The sequence below is a fragment of the Pygocentrus nattereri genome, chromosome 21, assembly GCF_015220715.1.
Source record: "Pygocentrus nattereri isolate fPygNat1 chromosome 21, fPygNat1.pri, whole genome shotgun sequence".
NCBI lineage: Eukaryota > Metazoa > Chordata > Actinopteri > Characiformes > Serrasalmidae > Pygocentrus > Pygocentrus nattereri.
Window position 1 is genome coordinate 10529231 of NC_051231.1, and position 20770 is coordinate 10550000.

At 39.5% G+C, this 20770-nt stretch overlaps 1 protein-coding gene across 2 annotated transcripts in view; it reads right to left on the minus strand.

Annotated features, from left to right (window-relative positions):
• asic1b (acid-sensing (proton-gated) ion channel 1b) overlaps window positions 1-20770 on the minus strand; it is a 363281-nt gene that overhangs the window by 96142 nt on the left and 246369 nt on the right. The window contains exon 1 of one of the 2 annotated variants that reach the window (XM_037532193.1): window positions 16290-17230. The exons of the other annotated variant lie outside the window; for it this stretch is intronic. Within the exon in view, the coding sequence (XP_037388090.1) occupies window positions 16290-16952 (663 nt within the window). The 5' untranslated portion in view covers window positions 16953-17230. Of the gene's footprint in view, window positions 1-16289; window positions 17231-20770 lie in introns of those variants that run through there. 2 annotated transcript variants of the gene reach the window in all.

Below are 20770 nucleotides of genomic sequence, written 5' to 3' on the forward strand. Positions count from 1 at the left end.
GTGTTTGGGCATTACCAAACTGCGCTGGTCTGGCCTCTGGGCTAGAGGAACTATGCATCACCAGATCAGAGGTCTCTAACTGTATGCCATCAAAATGGAACTACAAGTGAGGTGTTTCTGATAAAGCAGCCGGGTTTAAAACCTACCACATACAGCTGGATATTATAATTATGATAAGACTGATTTGAAGGGCTTTAACTGGATGGATGTATGTGCATGACATTTTCCTCATTAAGCATATGGGTTACACACTGTATTACATCTCTTGTTTGACCTTGAAGTGCTCTGAACACCATGGGAGAGGCCCTGCAGTCATAACGATTTACAGCCAGGCCCTGTTCTAAAACACTGAGCATGCATCAGTGCTGATGTCGTCGTAAATTTCACTCTTCACTTCCTCCTTTCCTCCACGTTTCTATTCAGGTAAATGTCTTCTCTCTGTCTTTCTCTCTCTCTTTCTGTCTTCCTTCTTTCTACCCATACAAAAAATACGACATTTAATATATATTACAATATATTATATCTATAATTCTCTCAAAGGGGTCTCTCTCTTTCTAGGCATAGGCATAATTGTATCAAATACAATATTGCCATACTTACACACACACACACACACACACACACACACACACACACACACACACACATATATATATATAAAATGTGTATGTGTGAGTGTGTGTAGCGGGGGCTGTTACTATATGAGTCTCTGATCTTTTTTTTTCTGTAAACACCAGATTTATAGTGTAAGGCAGATCACAGAGGAGGGAGCCGCTGTGCTGCTCATTGGCAGAAAGCTGTCAGACTGTCAGGGTTAACGAGGCAGGCCATGTCTGTTTGAGGTCCCAGTGAGACAGACAACTGTGTGAGCATGAGAGAGAGAGAGAGACAGAGAGAGTGAGAGAGTGGGAGAGAGAGAGAGAGAGAGAGAGAGTGAGAGAGTGAGAGAGAGAGAGTGAGAGAGAGAGAGAGAGAGAGACAGAGAGAGTGGGAGAGAGAGAGTGAGAGAGAGTGAGAGAGTGAGAGAGTGGGAGAGAGAGAGAGAGAGAGAGAGTGAGAGAGTGAGAGAGAGAGAGAGAGAGAGAGAGAGAGAGAGAGAGAGAGAGAGAGAGAGAGAGAGAGAGATTCTAACTTTCTCCACCTTTTTAAAAATGATCCAGTGTTTTTCAAAACTACCGTCAGGTGGTTGTGAGTTTGATCCCCCAGTCATGTATCGGCCATCCGTAAAGAACCTCTCTCTCACTCTCTTTCTCTGGGTGAGTAGCCCCCCTCCCCCCTCGATGCTAATCAACATAAAGAATTCTCTGTGTTGATCTGTACAATGAATAATAAAGATGAGGCAGCAACTGTGCTGGTCCTCACCCTCCTGTTTTGGTAGCATGAAGGGAAGGTGAGTGTGATGTGGAGCGATGAGGTGGACGCACGTGCTGAGATAAGCGAGTTTTATTGAGGGCAAATCCAGGGTCGTGGTCGAAACGGTCCAGGTTCAAATAGCCAACACAAAGAGCAGGAGGGACAGTCATGACAAAATGAACACAGAACTCCAAACAGGCCAGAAAAACAAAACTCTTAAAACAATACAAACACTTCAAACACAAACCTTACGTCAAACATACAGACAGTACGTCAAACATCAAACAAAGACCAACCAAACCAAGGGGCAAACACAGGGCTTAAATACACAAGGGATAACAGGACACAGGTGGAAACACAGGTGGGAACAATCGGGGCAGAGTTACAAAACAAGTGGCTGGACTGGGGATCAAAACAAAGAAATCACATGGACTAGACTAAAACACAACAAATGCATGTGGAAGAGTGGGAGGAGCCCATCGTGACAGGGAGACCTAGCTATTGAGTTGGAACTGGCTATGACATCATTTAGGAAGTAAATGGGGTAAAAACCCAAACTCCAACAGCAAATCGTATTCTTGAAAAACACGTTAATGAGGTCTTCAGGCAAATTTATTGTAAATTAATCTGTTCCTCTCTTAGGGATTAGATAGTCTTCAAGAGGGAAGAATGTGCTACAAGTGTAGTTTTCACAGGCTTCATCAGATCACCATGGATACCATAAAAAGTAACCAGGACTAAGTTTTTTTTACTTCGATCATCCAAAAAGCTGGATAAAATCCTCATAAGAACAGCTTTGCTTAGTCCGTCTCATCAACACCTGTACTATTAGGCTGGAACAGGTCTGAATATTAATATAGTTATGTTTTTCAATTGTTTATTCAATATAAACAATGTAATTTAAAAAAATATCCTCATCAAAATAAAGATGTGAAAAAGGAGGCTGTGCCAAACACGGACCACAAAATGGAATAACAAACATCAGCGTGAGAAAAGTGAAATGTTTTATTTCTACAGCACGTTTACAATTTAAGCAAATCATACAGCTACTCATAGTCATATTTTTTTATTTTGTTAATGGGATTTGCTGTATGATCAATTGTAGGCATATGTCAAAGGTCAGCATCCCAAAACTTAAGAAGATCCAATTTGTCCTGTTAACAAAAATCAAATCACCTTGTGAGCCACAACATTTTATGTCCATTTTACCATCTTGGCTGTAAATATGTCTCAATATGTGCTAATGTAGTTACTAGTACAGGTGAAAAATGTTTAGTCTTTGCTCTGCTTCAGGATTTAGCTCAGCTATAGGCGCTTTTCTTGCATCTCCAGCATTAAACCTTTCCTTAAAAATTTCTTGTAAAATGTCTCTCAACATTAGAAAATTGTCAGCTTCTCATTCGCCAGTGTCACGGTTGGCTCCTCCCAGTCCTGTCCATGTGCTCTTGTTTTGGTTTTGTAACTCCGCCCCTGATTGTTTTCACCTGTCCCTCATTGTTCCGTGTATTTAAGCCCTGTGTTTGCCCCTTGTGTTTGCCAGTCTTTGTATCTTTGAATCCTTGTACCTTTGCACCTGGTCATTGTTTGTGTTGATTCAAGTCTTTGTCATGTCATACCCTAAATGTGTACGTGTCGGCTCATTGACCCTGGACTGTTCTGACTACGACCCTGGATTTGCCCGTAATAAATCTCGCTTATCTCCGCGTATGCGTCCGCCTCCTCGCTCCCCCTTACAGCCAGCTTCTTGTATTAATTTTCCCGTTCCACCTTAAATGGTGCCTGATGTGCCAGAATGTAAATGCTGCACCATTTAAGGTGGAACAGGAAAGTTCAAACACGAAGCTTCAACTTTGCGACTTTTTAGTGTATGCCAGTTTGTTGCTGCAGATTAAGCGTATCAGGAAACCAGCTGGAGTACTTATAAACGCAAATAAGTTAATTTGTCTCTAAATTATTGATGTTTGTCACAATGTAGGTGAGCCTTTTTGCGTTGCTATAGTGACCAGCAGTCTGCACGCCAACTTTCAGGGTTAAAGTCTGGAGAATTAGCAGATATAAACTACATTTAAGACCAATTACTGTTAAAACTGTGTTAGAATGATGAGCAGAGCTTTATTTTACTGCAAATTCTTACATAAAAAATCTAATTCTGCTCTGGAGCAGCAACAGAGCCGCACATTGCCGACCCCTGAACTAAATCACGAAAGAGCAGTGGGATTATAGAGCAGTCGACTAAAGCAGGCGATGCCAAGGTATTGCTCTCTATTAATGCTTTCTATTCATTTGAATAATTTAATTTTCCATAAAACACATTATCAGAAAAACGTCATGAAGAACACTGACAACCAGGTATAGAGAGGAACAGTGTGAAATAAATAAAAAGCAGGGTTCTTCCCATGTGCTTTAGCATTACGTATTCTAAATGTATTCTGAAAACATTCGTTTATGTATTGCAATGGAATATATTACTGAATACATTTGGGTCAGTGTGTTCAGTATTCAGCCATCACTAATTTCTCAAAGTACTTTGCCCAACCCTATATATACATACAGAGTGTAAAGCTGTGCAGATTGTGTGTTATATGGGCAGTAATCTTGCTCCACCTTGCATGCTTGCTGGGAGATTAAAAGCAGGTCTGATATTATTCATGCTCACAGCTCAATAAGCACAACCAAATGGGCTCTTCCGAGGAATAATGTAGGCCATCTAAAGGGCAGGCATTATAGTCCTGCTGAAAAGAGGGAGAAAGAGAGAGAGAAATAAAGGCAGGTCTTCTAGGGAATGTTTGTAAAATGAGATGAAATTAAACTTGGGTCACTGAAAGGTGACAGGGCTGGACTGAGGTTGTTTACAAAGAGGCTTTGATGGATGAGTTTCATGCACAGATATTAATGCTCTCTCTCTCTCACACATGGAGCAATACATGACACCTGATTTGAGAGTGAATAACCCTTTTGATGAAGAAATCAATCAAATCTGCTTATCAGATGTTTATGTCCATGCTAAAAACTGAAGAGTTCTAATAAAACAAGAACAGCACGAATAACAAATGGTGTTGTAATTAAGCAGCATTTAGTCAACATGTGCTACATTTATTCATCGACAATACAAAACTATTTGAATCTGGACAAAGATAAATAATCATAATATTGAACTTCTTAGCAATTAACTCACAATTTATACTTTAACTGACTAGAAATGCTTAGTAGGCTCATCTCACTCACCTGATGTGTATATTATACTTCATGTATCTCATTATCCATGGTCTTACTAAAGCAGCTCATTTGGCCTATAGCTTAGATAATAGTAAGGCTATCGTAAGCTATCAGTTCGCTGGGACTTCACAAAAATTTCATAGTGGTTATTATAAAACTTAGACACTTTTTAAACATATTCCATCGTTTACTGAGATACCTGCATGTGGATCAAGTACTTTGAACTTTCAACTGACTTTAACTTTAGTCTTCAATGCTTTGAGTGACCCTATTCCTAAATTATGTTTATGATTATTATATTAAAACAAATGACTGAATATTCTATTTTGTCAATATCAGTTACGTAAGGCATACTAACTAATATTAGGCAATTCATTTGTTTACATGAGGTACTGCATAAATAAAAGCTAATATTAAGGAAACAGCTGTTTTCACATTGAGTGTTGACTAACATTAAATAATGCATTTGTTAACATTAAAAACACAATATCTATTGTGATAATAATGGTTAGCTAATATTAAGTAAACATATCAATCACATCAATTCATTACTAAGACATGACTTACATTCACTTTACATCTGGGATATTATGAACTGAGTAACTGAAAGATCAGCCGTAGAACTTTTTAGTCCGTCCAGTGGACCATCCATCAATAAAGGAACTAAAGTTTATACGTCTTTATTTTTCTCTTTTTGGACAGTTTTGGTCTAAAATAAGATGTTCCAAAGTGGTGTGGGCAACATTACAGCAGTTCACAAGCTGAGCCAACACAACAGAATGAAATTAACCCAAGACATATCAGCCAACCTCAAAATTTCATGTGAAAACCACTTGCTGCTTATATAAATGTACTAATTAATCAGTTAATACACATTAATTAATGCAGTTGTTACTTTACCATGTTTCAGTAGTGTCTGTTTCCATAGTGACAAACGTAGCTCAGTTTGAGCAGTCTTGGACACAACTTGATCACAAGACCTTAGTATCTGGTCTTTTTTTCCTTTTTCAGCTTTGGAGCAAAAGTTTCAACTGCTTCAGGCTCTCTAAACATCCCTGACTCTGTTATGATGTGGAACATGACCAACTCTGGACAGTGCTTAGCTATCCTTACCTAGAAATGTGCATACAAAATCACACTGTCCACTCATTTAATGTGCAAAACCACTCACTTGAAATTGCTTTTTAAGAAACAGTGACCGTTTATAAGTCCCATGCCAAACATCACAGCCTATGCTGTAAATGAAAAACATTAAGAATCCATTAGTGATTAATTATTGAGTCAATTAGCCAGTGCTAAGTGGCTGTTGGTGTGTCGTTTAGGTGTCAAGGCTAGCCCATACATCTTATTCACCCTTAATTGGGCAGATTTGATGGGATTTTCACTCGCTTTCACGTTACAAGTCGTTAAGCCATTACACCGCTCTGAGTGGAACGAAATATTTGGGCTGCGGTTGCTGAATTAATGAAGACGTTGATGTAAATGAGTGTTTCCTGCTTCAACAGCTGGTTATGGGTCCGATTAGCGCCTGCAAACACCCAGAGCCTTCTGCATTTTCCCTTGTCTCTCCAAGGACACGGCGGCAAGCCAGAATTGTTGATAGTCTTGGAGATAATTGTTCACATTTATCATTAAGCTCAGTCTGCTGTGGCTGTACCTGTGGTAGATGTGAAAACAGCCATGCAGCTCAATATCACCATGTGACACTCTGTGAATAGGAGGTCATTACTGAGGGAAAAACAAACAGCTGTAATCATTATCGTCTCAACAACCTATTCTAGCCTCTTGTAAGGCGGCGATGTTCCTCTCCAACTTCTGTCATTATTTTAAATAGGCTTCATGACTGTTATTCAGGTTGTAAACCTGCCTTCTGCTCATTTTGACCTTAATAGTAACGAGGTTTCATGGCAATGTCCTATATATGTCCAGCACAATTAGTATTTGACCAGGTTTGGAAGACTTCACAGTGGTCAAAGATTTCTCTCCTGTCTTATCTGAACCCATCTGTATTTGTAATCCTATCCTAGTTTTATCCTAGCTGCACTACCCAGAACAGCCAAGAGGAACACAGGTTCTAGGTCCCTCTCAGTGGTTCTTCCTTATGCTCTCAGGGAATTTTTCCTTTTAAATCTTGGTCCCTCTTAGAGGTTCTTCTTTTAAGTCTTGGTTCCACTCAGTGGTTCTTTCTCATGTTCTTCAAGAGTTTCTGCTTTCAAGTCTTGGTTCCTTTCAGTGTTTTTTTCTCATGCTCTAAGAAGGTTGCCTTTTTAGTCTTAGTCCCTATGATTGGTTCTCTCTCATGTTCTTAGGGAATTTATCCTTTTAAATCTTGGTCCCTCTTAGAGGTTCTTCTTTTAAGACCTGATACCTCTCAGTGGTTCTTCCTCTTGCTTTCAGGGAGTGTCTCTGTTTGAGTCTTGGTTCCTGTCAGTGGAACTTCCTCTTTCTTCAGGGGAGGTTCTTCTTTTAAATCTTGGTTCCTCTCAGTGGTTCTCTCTCATGTTCCTCAAGAGTTTCTCCTTTCAAGCCTTGGTTCCTTTTAGTGTTTTTTCCTCATGCTCTTATGGAGTTTCTCGTTTTGAGTCTTGGTTCCTGTCAGTGGTTCTTCCTTTTGCTCCTGGGAAGGTTCTTCTTTTAAATCTTGGTTCTTCTCAGTGGTTCTGAATTGAAATAAGCCTTATCTAAATACACCATGGTCATTTTTGAATTCATAAAAAGGTCCTTTAAAAACCTTGAAAGTTGTCTTAATTCCAGACAGAACCACCCTTTTCAAAAAGGTTTCCACCAGCATGGCAAGCTGAGGAACCTTGACTATCAATTCCTTTTTGCTGTGAAAATAAGGCTTATAAAAATCAGACCAACTAGAGTAGCCCAGGTTACATGCAGACTAATAATCCATTAATATATATGTGCCTCAATTGGAATTGACTAGTACGATTGAGGCCATTCAGGATACAATCTCTACCTGATTGAACGAGGTGGGTAATCCTGTAAATAATCAGTTAAATAGAAGAATAATAACCATGTAAACGCCTGTGTCTGATTATATTCCCAATCGGAATTAAAGGAAAATTAAAGGAGTTAAAGAACATTCTGTGCATGTGCGTCACATCATAGTGAAAGTTTATAATGTTCAACATGGCAAGAGCAAAAACTGGTCTGCAGAGGAGACGAAGCTTATGCTCTGAACTTCAAAAGACTTAAAATAGTAGGATGGTGCTAAAAGACACAATAACAAGCTGCTCAGACAAGCATATATTTTTTTTCCTTATTAGTTGGGAGCTTTACACAAATTATAAAACTAATTAAAAACACCAAATGAGCCACATGATGATTGTTGCTTGATGCTTGTAACATCTACACTAAGTGGCACCCTACACGTGTGCATAATTTTGGACCTGATTACTTGTTGTATGCATGTAAATGTAGATTTTCCACCAGACTGTTGAGCAGAGTGAGCAGATAAACACCTTGTTCTTAATCTATAATTGGAATGAATACAACCTGATTAGTGACCATCTTTGCACGTAAACACAGACAGCAAGCATATATCACTCCACTGGCTTGATGAGGTCAGCACCCTGCTGACTGTTTGCCACTGCTGGTCAAACCTTGGACCATCTGGATTGCTGTCCTGCATAGAAGCTCTAACTAGTTTTTATCTCCTCATGCATAAATGCACATAGTTTATTTTTAAAAATAAACAGCTAAGACCAATATCACCAACAACTGAGAGAAAAAAAAAGTGACATATATGCAAAATTATATAGTTGAAAGTGTTGTTCCTGACAACGTGATGGATACAAATGATCTACTACATTAATTGACAAAGTACAACTAAAGAAAGGAAGGAAGGAAAATGAGCAATGATAAAAGGAATTTTGTCTAATGCTCTGCTTAAGCACCAGTGGGCCACCTGGAAAATGCTAAGCAAAACAGCAGTGGAACACCAGCTTTGTGATCAGTGGCCCAAAAGTGGACCACTAACCTCTTGGTATCAGGGCAGTGCTGTCCACCATCACCTCTCCTTTGTTCACTGTACACTACTGACTATGTTTCACAGTGAAATAGCAGACATGCTTTCCAATTGTGATGAATCCACACCAGCTGAGGTACTTGATGAGTGTATGAACTGGTAAGCTTAGTTATTACATTTTGCGCTCTGCTAAAATGGGAAAACATCTTCGGATGCCATCGAATATTTTGTTTTTCTAGAATAAGTTCAGGGAGCAAAGACAACACTCCATTACTGCCTGGTTTTCCATTACTGCCTGGTACAGCATGGTCAGGAAAGGTTCATGAATTATGCCGTGGATCTCCTCTCACATGCTTCTATCCATCATGGCAGACTGCTCTGTAAGGCTTACAAACTCCTCACGGACTCTTCATCCACCGCTAATCACCTCTTTAAAGCTCTTCCCTCCAGCACGAGACGGATGAGTCTGAAATGCTGCTCCTCTTACCTTTTAAACGGCACCTATCCTCTGGACACAGAGCCTCTGAATGAAACATAAGCTGCCGCTACTTTTAAAGACTACATGTACGTGACACATGCACTTACTTCCTGTTCTTTTCTCCTGGAGACTCTGGGAATTGAGGATCTCTGAGATGCTTTTTATGTAAGTCGTTACAGTTTTGTACTGACAGACAAGGCAAAATAGAAACCGACCTGAAACACGGACCCAAAGGGTTCTTTGTAGTGATGGCACAGAAAAAAAAAAGATTTTTACAGAATGTAATAAATAAATAAATAAATAAAAAGTTGCACTTTTCATCATGTATACTGTCAAAAAAGCTTCTATAACTTCTTACAACAAAACATTTCGGCATTCGAGAGCCATTTATGCATTCAAATGGTTTGAGTTGGCAACGTTTTATGGCCTTTACTGAAGGAACCACTTTTTTAAAGTTGTGCCCAAAAAAGATTCCTGACTTGTAACAACACAAAAGAACCCTTTTTGCTTCAATGCAGAACCGTTTTTATAAAGATTCTTTAAAGAACTACATACAGCAGGTTTTACATCATTAAAAATAACCATTTAATCACACACAGAACCATTAATGCATTCAAATCCTTTCCTAAGATCCCTTGAAGAAGCACTTTTTTACAGGTTTACATGAAAACGTTTCTTGACTTGTACAGCAGCAGAACCCTTTTTGATACCTTTTAGAACAAAAAAGGTTCTTTAAAGAACCATATATAGCAGGTTTTCCATCATGAGAAGAACCTTTCAGCCATGCAAAGAACCATTTATGCATTCAAATATTTCACCTTTACAGAAAAACCTTTTGAGGAATCATTGAGTGTGTTTGCATGCACTTAATAACCCGATAACTGCAGAAAATCAGAAGTTGTCAGTAATTTGATCAACATGTTTATATGCATTTGGGTAATCAGATGATGGGGAAACTCCAGGTCTTCATGAGTCAAGCAATAATCAGATTTCTTTGTAAATCAGCCAATAAACTCACAGAAGAGCTCTGCCAAATATGAAAATATAAACATACATCATCTTAAAGACGAAGAATATTTAAATCCTTCATTTTGCCAAGCATGTATTTGGTTTCAGCGTGACTCCAAAAGTGTTTTGCTGCTTGATTATTTCCTATACAGCAGTCGTTTTTTGCACATGTACAGACTGAGAAAGAAAAAATCAGAGTAAGCGTTTACAAACACTGAGAAATCTGATTATTGAGCTATAATGCAGCTCTCTTTATCGTGTTTCTTAATCGGATTTCTAGATCGTACTCTGATCTAAGAAATCAGAGTGCTCTGTTTGCATGAACATTTAAATAATCAGATAACTGCAGAAATCTGATTATGATTGAATTATTGTGTGCATGTGAACGAGTGATTTTTTTTAAGGAGGAACATTCACTTCCAAGGCCACAGAACGTCTGTTTAGGAACTTTTATCATAGAAAGTGCCTGGATTTCACACTTGCCATGCCAGTCATTAACTGTGTGCTACTGTTGGGAGTATGTGTTGGCTCGCTAATAACAATGTTTTGTAACAGACCATGCCCCAGCTGAAAGTTCAGCTCACCACCTACAGCTTTTCCAGAAAGCCGGTTAGATAAAATTTCAGCACAAAAATGTTTTCAGTCCAAGAATGTGTAGAGTACTCCCACACACATTCATCACAAACAGTCCTCACAAAGGCACTGAAGGGGGAAAAAATCACCTCTTATCCTCAGTTTACTTTTCATAGGTTTGCTACATCATTCAAACTAGCTAAACTGGTTTTCACTGTTTTATTAAACTACAAAGTCCTCCCCTCTTTCAGCTGTGAGGCATTTCAGCACCATGGACAGCGGTGCTGATATTTGACAGGCCTTTGGACGCCTGCTGTCTGCTTTCAGGTCACATTTTTGTAGTACAAAGAAGTCTTCCATGGTGTTTTTGTGAGTGAATGTTGGTGAACAGTGACATTTTGTCCTCTAAAAGAAACTGAAAGCCATTCAGAGCTACAGTAAGAGCATCAGCCTATGATATGGCACCATCTAGTGCTCAAAGGTCTTCTCTGTCAACATCAGCAGTTCAGCTTAAAGGCTTTGTGTGTAATGCAGTTTCCCAAAAGTGGACAGTCTACACTCCTAACAATATTGGCACTGAAGTGTGAAATATTTGTCCAAACCCGATGGCCCTCGGTGGCCGTGTTCAAATTATATCTAATTTAAATGTAGTTTCTCGCAGCCCGACTCTCACTTCTAACAGATTTCACCTGCACTTCCCTCTACACTGTAAAAACTTCAGTCAGTTCAACCTGTTACTTCATGTGGTAACACGTCAATGAACTAGTTATATTCAACCTAAATAAATACTTTGAATGAACATCTTTTTCAATCAAAGTAATTTCTTTCATTGAATAAAACTAGTTCAATTGCTTGTTGGCCCATGAAGCATGTTTTTCAGCTTGAACTGACAATGAATTTGAATTTTATAAACATTTTGCTGTTGTCGGAAACCTTGTATCTCCATTTTTGTCATTTTTTAGTTTCTGATATAGTTTGAAAATGCCTGTTGCCCTTTACATTGTGCAGGTAATTTTATGATGAACAGACCAAAAAAAAAACAAAAAACAAACTCAAAATGAATTGGAAAAAACTCTGGTTCCACTGCCTCACATTAAAAGTAAGGTGCATTTTTTCCTTCTCCTGTAAACCATTTTGGAGATATGAGGATTTGTTCCTACAACAGCGATTTATAACGTATATACATTTTACATTAATATGAAAAACATTTTCAAAGTAAAAGCCCTAATTTTTTATTTTGACAAAGTATATTATTTGCAGTAAAACAATTCATTTCAGCCAAAATCAAGACATTTGATCAAATTTAAGTAACATTTTCCTAAGCAATGTATAGACCACTGGGTTAAATTCCTGCAAAACAAAATTTTGAAGAAGACAGAGAGTATAAAGGAGAAAGAGCAACAAAGTGTAAAATACTCAATAAAACGCTCAATGTCTAAAGTTTAAAGTGCCAAAGCACTTTCTGTCCAAAGAGGAAAAGCCAGGCCACCTTTATTTAGTTGTCCTAAAAGGAAGGAGGAGTTTCACCGTTAATAACACAAATTTTTAAATAGAAAAAAGGCATCTTTTATTTTGAAAAATACATGTGTGTAAAATGACATAGTAGTTCACTTAATGTATACTTTGTTAACATGAACATGTTATAAACTGTTTATGTGGGATGTTATGAATGTGAGATGTAGACACCCTTCAATTAAAGTGTTACCAAAAGTTCTATGCAATTTGTTCCATGAACATAAAGATGTTTACGATCAAACAGGTACGGAAAGTTTATCCAGGACGTTGTTTGAAAGCACTGCTTCATGAATACATTTACTTAAGCAGAACTGAAACATACCTGGACAGCTAATTACCTAATTATTCTATTCTATTTCATTTTTGTGATGATGATTGTTATTTGACCAGAGGATGATGGGTCCCCCCTTGTGAGCCTTGGTTCCTCCCAAGGTTTCTTCCTCAGCTCTGAGGGAGTTTTTCCCTGCCACTGTTGCCCCTGGCTTGCTCACCTGGGGGGTTTTACATTCATGTTAAAACTTTGTCTTTACTGGAAATCTGTGAAGCTGCTTTGTGACATCATCAGTTGTAAAAAGCGCTACAAATAAATTTGATTTGATTTATTATCACTGTAATTTAAACAGCACTATCATAAAAAAGTGAGAGGTTTTTATGGCTTAGACATGAAGAGCCAGTTTGGGCCAGTTTTTGACAGAACTAAGCAGCCGGAGTTTTCAGATTTTGCAGAATAAGGAAACAGAGTCCAGTAAAGTGACCTCTGCAGGACAAACTGGGAGGAAACTAGTTGGAAGGATATCTGCTTCGGAGCCTTGTTAATATTTGATGCTTGCTGCCGTCAGCTCCTGAGGGACCCTTTCACTCTGGAGATGTTAATGTAAATGGCACAGATCTAGCTTAGACTGCTCAAAGTGTGAAGGGCAGGATGCTACGACGCATCCAGAGCTGATGTGGAAGAAGCCGTAACACAGAACAGAAACAGCTCATGATCATAAAATCACACAGTTCATACTGTGTTTGTTAGCAGTAGCATGAACACAAACGTGGAGAAGCAAAATAAAAAGCTAAACGAATCATCATTTTATCTTTTTATTTCAGTTTATGTTAACAGAACGTCATTTTTGCAGATGCTGTTGTAACAAACCTCATGTCTTCAAAAAGGCAAATATTTTAATGTTAATGTGGGATCTGAGGTACACAAGGTTTGCTTCAAGATGTCCATTTGGCCAAAGCATAGATACAATAAGTCCAAAAACAGTGGACCACAAACAGCGCCTGCCTTAAGACATATATGACATATATAAGCTCAAATATGAGCCAGATCAGCTGAAATAAATGGCAGCACTTTACTGAAGGGCAGCTTTCTTAAGCAGCACAAGTGATTTAAACCTACATAAACATTCATAAAGGCTCATTTCAACAAGTGTGAGCAGTCATAAAGGTGGCTTTTTATCTCATTTCAATGTCATTTTTATCTTTATTTCAATGTCATTCAATGTCATAAATGTTTATGTAGCTTTATGTGAGTTGTTATGAAGTGCATATAAAGGTGTCATGTAGTCTTATGAATGCTGCCCAGTGCAGACAGATAGAAATATACATTCAAACCCAGCAGCAATTTAGTATGTCCAATTGGCTTGACTGCATGTCTTTGGAGGGTGGAAGGAAACACATGCAGGCACAAGGAAAACATGAACATCCATACTCCACACAGAAAGGACCCTGGTCGCCCAGCCGGGGAACTGAACCCAGGCCCTTCTTGCTGTGAGACAGCGCTATCCACTGCACCACCATGCTGCCCTAATGTTAATCAGTGTGAGTTTGTTTATTTAAGTTCAAAATGCTTTGCTTTGTCAGCTGTGCTGCAATGGTGCAAATGATAATTTTGGGATGGTTATGCAAGATGAGAAAAGATGAATGAGCTCATAAAATCCATCCAACAGGTGGGGCAGAGTGCAAAATGCAACTGAGAATGAAACGGCAGGTACAAACAAACAGGAGGACAGACTGAAGCTGAGAACAACAAGGACCTAAAGGAATGTGAATGAACCGCTAGACAGTGTTTGAATTTATAAAATTAAGAAGAAACTTTGTATCATTTATTGACTTTGATGTAACTGGTGCAATAATAAATATTATATGTGACTAATAATAATAATAATCATCATCATCATCATCATGTGCATTGTTATTTTATTTATTTTCTCATAGTGGATAATGCATGATATAATACAAGCTTATATCATCCAAAACCCACATTAATGTATGTAAAGGCCACAAGACTTTAGTCCATGTAATTTTGGACCATTTCTATGGATTCTATTGCCACTCTGATCATGATATTTTTACACAGTGTAAAGGGCAGCTGGCTTTCACCATGCTATTTGTGTTTCATGCTATTTTAAAAACAATAATCTTAATTCTGCACTTTCGGTTTGTGGACTAAGCTTTAATTTTTAGACTAAATTTCAGTGTCAATGAGAGTCAACATTGGAAATTCTTCTTACTCTATGTTTCGGCTTAATTTGCATCTGGAAAACCGGCCCTAAATGCAGCTTCAGTTGCCTTCCCACTGAAAAAGTCTGACCACCTGACCTCACATTAGTTGCCTTTTCATTTTGCTACTTTAAACATCAGGCTGGCTAAAGTGAAAGCCTATTGAGCTGGTGTTCTTATGGGGCACCCAGGAGGATAAAACATGACCCCATCTTTGGACAGTGAAAACCGAGCCATGTCTAATGGAGCTTGCGGATGTGGGCGCTGATCACAGCTTCTCCAATTCTGCCCCGGGACAGAAATCTGAGCCGCCTGTCTGTTGGCATGGTCTAGCCCTCTATCGATCCGACCAGGAGTTTTGCTAAATATCCCCACAGGCGATCGATGGCTGCTCACTTGCGCCATCAACTGCCAGCAAAACTCATAATGTGCTTAGCATCCTAATGCACCAGTAATTAGGTAACGAGCGCTGCAGCTCGCCGCTCGTTGTTGCTTGTACTGCTCCGCTGATGCCAATAACATAATTAGCATAGATAAACACACATCATCGATTGACTAAGTAAGCGGATAAAGGCGTAAGGTGATACATAATAAGGCTTTTTGGCAGGCAGTTATGCTGCTATAGGTGGATTATAGAAGCTGGGCAGCATATCAAGAGCTGTAGATGTTTTCGTGTAAGTGTCTGTGTTTATCCATCATCTAAATGACCTTTTAAGCAAGTACACTACACCTACCAGACTATGTAAGGCCATTATTAGCATGCAGCTGGCAGTTTCTGAAACCCCCAAGCACACTTCCCTACCACAAGGCAGAACTCTTTACAAAGTGCAAACCAATTCTTCAATCAACAAACACTTTCACGCTCTTTTTGTAGCAAAGCACTTAATAATTCAAATCTCAGTGGGGGGGTTTCACAGAAATGAACACATAAATGGAGCGCCTACAAAGTCTTGAGCTTTGTAACAGCAGAAGAAATTCATTCACAGCTAGAACACCATTTAGCAGTGAACTAGGCTTTTATTAAATGTAACAGCTGATGGAGATTCTTAGAATCAGTGCAGTTTCCCTGTTTCAAATTGCCGGTGTAGTGACGTACATCAAGACAAAGACACAGAGAAAGAAATGACGTAAACTTGGAAGACTTAGCTGGAAAATATATGAGAAAGATAAGTAATGTTGCTTAAAATATCACGGTTTGTGACATCTTCATACCCTGATCCCCACAGAGCCTTCAAGAATAAACAAGGTCTGAAGATTACAGGCCTCTCATTGTGTGTAATTGCGATCTGTTACTATCTGGCCTTTGCAAAAACAACATTGATTATTGTGGTGGGTAGTTATTATAAAGAACTCTTAGAAATTACTTGGTAATTAAGAATGCTTTGAAGAGATATGAGGAAACCGATTACCATCAGCAAACTGCAGCACCAGATGATTATAAATCACAACCAACGCAGTTTTAATTATAGGGACCTGCCTTCTCTCGTAGAAGAACACTTAACACAGAATAAATGACTGTGGTTCCTATTAGCTGCTTTGAATTTCTGTAGTCCTCTGAGTCAAATCGAACCTATCCATCTCCCAGCAAATAAAGTCAACTGTCTTAAAGATAACACGTTGAGAATAAATGGGCTTTACTGCAATTTGCCCCGGATACAGTGGAAGATGTTCGCATACCTCTCTCCAGTGCTCAGGGCCACACTCCTTCCCTGCGAAGGAGCACTCCAGCAGCATGTCCTCCATGCGGTGTCGCGTCCGGTTGTAGAATTCGGCCAGGCTGAATCGGGCACCCTGACGATCAGGCTCAGGGGCAAGAGGGATCCCAGGAGCCATGTTATCTTCATACCCTAGGAGAGGTCCCATGAAGAGCAGGTCACTGTAGCTGAGCTGGGAACGGCGGAAGGTGTTGTAATTACACATGGTGATGGCTGGGAAGAGCATGTTCTTTGCATTGCGCTCATCCAGCAAGGTGACGTGGTCATACTGCAGGTAGTAGACAACGCGGTCACCCACCTGGAGCAGGAAGAGGGAGAGGGCCATGAGGAAGCTCAGGGCCCACAGACCTTGGCGTACCCCAAATTTCTTGCCCTCCACAAAAATGTGGTTGGCACCGTGGAGGGAACATCCGCCAAAGAAGGTTGCCAGATCGATGTTGGGTGCCTCTTCATTTTCTGCCTCATTGTAAACTTCGAGCTCATCGGACTCTTCCTTGTAACTTCCCGGTTCATGCTCACCTGACCGCACCACCCGTCTGTAGTGGTCGTCAAAGCTGTCCTTGTAAGACCCTCCGACAGGGTCATCATCTGTTGTGAAGGAGATAGTACATGTAATTCTCACCATGGCTGAAGCTTCCAAACACGGCTGGTGGAAAAAATTCAAGAGGAATTGCGCTGATTCTAGGAATCGTAGTTTTCCAGATGGGATGGGTACAGTTTGGAAGGGTTTCTGTCAAGGGTTTCCACTTGATTGTTTTGCAGAAGATAAGGTTTGGCACAATTATTGTCCAAAGTTATTGTATAAGAAGTGACAAACAAGAGAACTGATCACAAAAAAATCACAAAAATCATCATTTCTAGCCTAGGAAATCATGTTATTTGATAAGGTATGAATATTCATCTCAAAAATCATAATAAATCCATCTTGCTTGAAGAATGTTCAGAAGGTCATGGTACTACTGCAGCAAAAAGAGCAAAAGGCTGCATCCCAGAGACCTTGTCCACTGTCCGGCAAACATGAGGTTAGGTGTGAAAGCCAAGCTACAGAAACGACGAGCAGCTCCTGCTAGGGTCGGCATCCTGCTTTCTTCATCAGAGCATCTGAGGAGGATCTGCAAGGTTGGGAAGAGTGCCTCTTGCACCTCCACACCCACAGTTGGTGGGGGAAGAGATTCTGCTACATTATACTCCCATTGCGCCCTGCCACTGCTTTGCTCAGAGCATGATGTCAGCACCTGATCATCTTTCTTTTCCCACCAGGGTACAGAAATGACTGCATTTTAAATGTGTCAATGGTAGCCTAGCACTAGAACTCATATCTATTTACAGCATCCAAGCACCACCTAGTTTGCATTTGGTAATAGTGTAATTACTAGTGTAAAATATCTATTATTACATGTGACCTCTTTTACCTCTTGGTAAGGGCAATTCTTGTTTCCTGAATGGTCACAAAGAACTGTGAGGCATCAGGAATGACAAGCAGCAGACAGCCTTGAGAAATAGTAAAAAAGTTGACTGTATAGTGCTGGCTCTGTGAAAATGGAGTATTAGAATGCAAAGCTTATTCTTACACCTGTCATTTTTCCACAGGCTCTTTCACAAGGAAAAGGCACAAAATCCGAAATGCATGGTTGGACTGCAAACATGAAAGTAATGTGTGGGATTAAAACAGGTGCGAAATTCTGATTAGACATTTGGCAAGCGACCTTTTGCTGCTATATTTAGTCCTATTGGGCAACAATTTATCAGTGGGTTTATGCTGGGTTTATGCTGTTTGTGGAACTTACCTCTAAGCCATTTTCAAATGTTTTTATCGAGGGAAAATGTTTCACTAGCACTTTATGAGCAAAGCTGCTGTAAAACCCCCAGTAAATAAATTGTTGAGTGTTATCTACATACTGCAGTCTGTGGGAGGCCGATACTCATGTTCACGAGTCTCTACATTTTAATTTTATATGCATCTGAACCCTGTAATGATCTTCGGTTTTACATCCAGTTCCTTGCTTTAAGTAATTTTAACGTTCCATAATTGAAAAGTAACACTGAGGCCTTTTAGTTTTCTATCTTACTTGAATTTGCTTAAGTGTACTAGCAGCAAGAGGCTGAAAGGTCTCTCTCTTCGCATTTAGAGGAAGGGAAAAGTATGTATTGATTTTGGCCAAATCAGATAGTCTGGGGCTTATTTTCAGAAGGACACTGCAGTGCAAGTGGAGGAAACTGTAGCTTCTCTCAAAGCACAGAGCCACACCATTAGCAATTCAACACTATGGATAAGAACCAACAGGCACAGCTGCAGTGTTCACTGGCCTCTATTAACAGTCATCGACAGCGCCCAATTTCACCACGCTTTGAGCTGACTACTCAATAGAGCTTTCAAAGTAGAAGACAACAGTATTGAAGCAGCACAAAAACTTTTTAGGCATTAGATTCTGTGCGCTAGCAGGTTCCTGACCAAAACCAAAACGGATAAGGCAGCAATATCACAAATGCCTGAACAACGTAAATAAATGCAACCGCTAAACGCCTCATAACCAACACAACATCACCCTGTCTCTCAAAAATAAAAGCCTACAGGGTGGATCAATAGCTGCCAAACCCATTTCACGTAGCACTTTTTAACAGGAATCAATCATTCAGTCGATCAATCAATCTAACATATTCACTAATATAACAATTGCAGTGTCACTCCGTTTATTTTACTGCAGAAGTTAAAAAAGATGGACATGGTCCAGTATTTTTTTCAGTGTCACAGGTAAAGGGGGTTACAAATACACTGAAGCATCTGAAAAATTACAGTTTTAAAGGAAGAGTCCAAAATGTTAATGTTACTAAATAAATTAAATTATACAACTACAGGTGGAGACTACTAGCTTTTATAATTAGAATGAAATTTTCTTTATTCTATTTTTTCACCCTACTTAGTCATGTTCAGATGGCTGTGGCATCACCAAGGACTGAACTTGTGATCTCCTGAAAAAAGCGTAGCATTTATATTTTTAAATGGATAAAATATAAACAATACTGGATCAGTTAAACAGGATCATTCTGTTTATCAATCCTAGTATATTTTTGTATTAAAGCAAAATCTACCCTTTATAGCTGAAGATCATTTTAAGCTGGTTCTTCTTCTTCTTTCGACTGCTCCCTTTAGGGGTCGCCACAGCGGATCATCTGCCTCCATCTTGCCCTATGCACTGCCTCCTCTACTTTCACACCAACCATCTCCATGTCCACCTTCACTACATCCATAAACCTTCTCTGAGGTCTACCTCTTCTCCTTCTACCCGGCAGCTCCATCTCCAACATTCTTTGACCAATATATCCACTATTCCTCCTCAACACATGTCCAAACCATCTCAACCTGGCCTCTCTGGCTTTATCTCCAAACTGCTCCACCTTCACTGTCCCTCTGATCTGCTCATTTCTAATCTTGTCCAGCCTTGTCACTCCCAACGAAAATCTCAGCATCTTCATCTCCGCCACCTCCAGCTCAGCCTCCTATCTTTTAGACAGAGCCACAGTCTCCAAACCATACATCATAGCAGGACACAACTTCTAATGCTCAATCGCAACGAAACTTCAGAGGGCCAAGGCCTTTCTATGCTCTTTCAAGACTTGGTTTTCAAAGCCCACAGGATTCATGCCGGGCTCCTTTGTACAAACCATAATCGAACTGTATATTATGCAGCCTTTACAAATATCCAATAATTAAACTCCTCTTTGATTTTTAGACACAAAACACCCACTGACAGAAAATCTCTTCACTTTGTGACCTGCATCACCAGCAACTGCTTTCCGTCCACCAGATGGCATCAAAACTCTACACATATGACAGTCAGAGGCTCTCCTGTTAAATCTACCATAGTGACAACACAGCAAACACAACTGTTGTCTTGAGGACACGTCACTAGAATCCACTTCCAAACACATTTAAAAATTATACCTCGCCTCCAGCCATTTGATTTGTCACCTACTGCCAAAAATAAACTGGCGGCAAATAAAGTAGCACATTTTTAAATCAGTGGTGTGCTCAGATATGTCTCAGTGATCAAATGAAGGTTAAGATACGCTTCTTAGCATATGCCACTGGCTAATTACTCCACATTAACATGCTGATCAGTCATGCACAAAGCCGTGAGATGAGGAGAAGAAAAAGAGGCACAAACCTAACAGCTCGGAGCAAAGAACCTCAAAATGCTATTTACAAACCATTAGAGCAAGGCTTGTATGTTTAAAATGTAGGTTACACTGTAAATAATACATGTTAAATTTTAATACTAACGCTAATGTTGAAATCTACTCACTGATGTGAAAACAGGAACACTGATAGGAAGAGAACCTTCTTGGCACCTTTATTGTCTAAGAGTGTTTATTATACAGCTGCATGCCAAATTTGAAAAAAAAAAGTCAAATTACATTTTGTTGATTTTCTTAGTGAAAATA